The sequence below is a fragment of the Nestor notabilis genome, unplaced genomic scaffold, assembly GCF_000696875.1.
Source record: "Nestor notabilis isolate BGI_N333 unplaced genomic scaffold, ASM69687v1 scaffold21686, whole genome shotgun sequence".
Lineage (NCBI taxonomy): Eukaryota > Metazoa > Chordata > Aves > Psittaciformes > Psittacidae > Nestor > Nestor notabilis.
The window spans coordinates 1-1,624 of record NW_009934579.1 but is presented as its reverse complement, the minus strand read 5'-3'; the positions used below and the strand labels follow the sequence as shown (position 1 = coordinate 1,624).

Sequence of the window (1,624 nt, the reverse complement as noted above, 5' to 3'; positions counted from 1 at the left end):
TGGGTGCCCCCCCCCGGCCATGCCTTGGCTCTGGAGGCCTCTTCCTTGGCGCCTGCCCTCACTCTGTGCTCCCTGGCAGGCCCGGCAGCGGCGGGCAGAGCTGCAGAAGGCTCGGGTCCTGCAGTCCTACTACGAAGCTAAGGCTCGGCGAGAGAAGAAGATCAAGAGCAAGAAGTAAGATCCCTTGGAGAGGGCTGAGTCCTGCCTGGTGTGGGGGTATGGCCAAAGCACGGGATCCCCAGGGCCTCCCTGGCACCTGAGGCCTCCCTCACTGCCCCTGTGCTCAGGTACCATCGTGTGCTGAAGAAAAGCAAGAGGCGCAAGGCCTTAAAGGAGTTTGAGCTGCTGCAGAAGTCAGACCCTGAGGCCGCCTTGGCAAGGCTGGAGGAGCTGGAGCAGCTCAGGATGCAGGTGCTGCTTTTGCGCTTCTCCCCCACTGCAGGGGAGGTCCCTGCTCATGAGGGTGCTCGTTCTGATGCTTCTCTCTTCTTTGTCCCCCAGGAGCGGATGAGCCTTAAGCACCAGAACAAGGGAAAGTGGGCCCGCTCCAGGGCCATTATAGCCAAATATGACCTGGAGGTGAGATCACAGAACCACAGCCTGGTTTGCGTTGGAAAGGACCTTAAAGCTCAGCCAGCTCCAACCCCTGTCCCGGGCAGGGACACCTTCCACTAGAGCAGGTTGCTCCAAGCCCCTGTGTCCAACCTGGCCTTGAACACTGCCAGGGATGGGGCAGCCACAGCTTCTCTGGGCACCCTGAGCCAGCGCCTCAGCACCCTCATCATACAACTTCTTTCTTCTTTTTATCTAACCTAAACCTGCCCTCTTAGTTTAAAGCAGCTGCCCCTTGTCCTGTCACTACAGACCTTAGTATAAAATCTCTCTCTTCCTTATAAGCCACTGTTATACATTGAAAGGCCACGGCAAGGTCTCCAGTGCTGGTTGGGGAAGGGGAAGGCAGCTGAGATGGGGCAGGTGAGTTGTTTCTGGCCTGCCTCAGAAACCTTTTGATCCCCTCCCAGGCCCGCAGGGCCATGCAGGAGCAGCTGGCCAAGAACAAGGAGCTGATGCAGAAGGTGCATGTGGAGCTGCCTGAGGAGAAGCCAGATGATGTGCCCGAGGAGGACCTCACATCGGTGACCGTCCCCACCATCCCCACGGATGCCAGCAGAGCAAATCCCTGGCTGTTGGGCAAACCCAGCAGCCCAGCCAAGGAGCCGGAGGCACAAGAGGGTCAGGGAGATGTGTCGGAGCCTGGTGTTGCAGAGAGCAAGGAGGAGATGGAGGAGGAGGAGGAGATGTCAGACGAGGAAGCTTTGCTACAAGACTTTGCGCAGAAGCGGAATGTGCGGCAGCAGCAGGAAGGGAGCCCTGAGGGACCAGGTGAGGAGGTTGCAGCCTCATGCAGGGAGGGAGTGGTGTGCTGCAGGGCTGGGCAGGGGAATGGGGGCTGTTTTCTGTCTAGCTTCTCCCTTCTCTTCCCTCCTCCTGGGTGACTGTTTCTCACCTGTTGCCTCAATGCACAGGTGCTGATGCGACAGAGGCAGTTTCTGAACCTCTGGGGGGCATCCCTGTCACCCCCATCTGCGCTGAGGCAGAGGCGAGTGCAGGGGTCGAGCCGCCT

The 1,624-nt window shown here is 59.2% G+C and overlaps 1 protein-coding gene across 1 annotated transcript in view; it reads left to right on the top strand.

Moving 5' to 3' along the window:
- Positions 1–1,600, top strand: part of LOC104407998 (U3 small nucleolar RNA-associated protein 14 homolog A-like) — a gene marked incomplete at both ends in the record, with an annotated part of 3,213 nt that extends 1,613 nt beyond the window's left edge. The window contains 5 exons of the mRNA XM_010017428.1: positions 80–174; positions 288–411; positions 502–579; positions 1,023–1,383; positions 1,527–1,600. Of these exons, the coding sequence (XP_010015730.1) occupies positions 80–174; positions 288–411; positions 502–579; positions 1,023–1,383; positions 1,527–1,600 (732 nt within the window). The remainder of the gene's footprint in view (positions 1–79; positions 175–287; positions 412–501; positions 580–1,022; positions 1,384–1,526) is intronic.
- Positions 1,601–1,624: the final 24 nt, after the last annotated feature.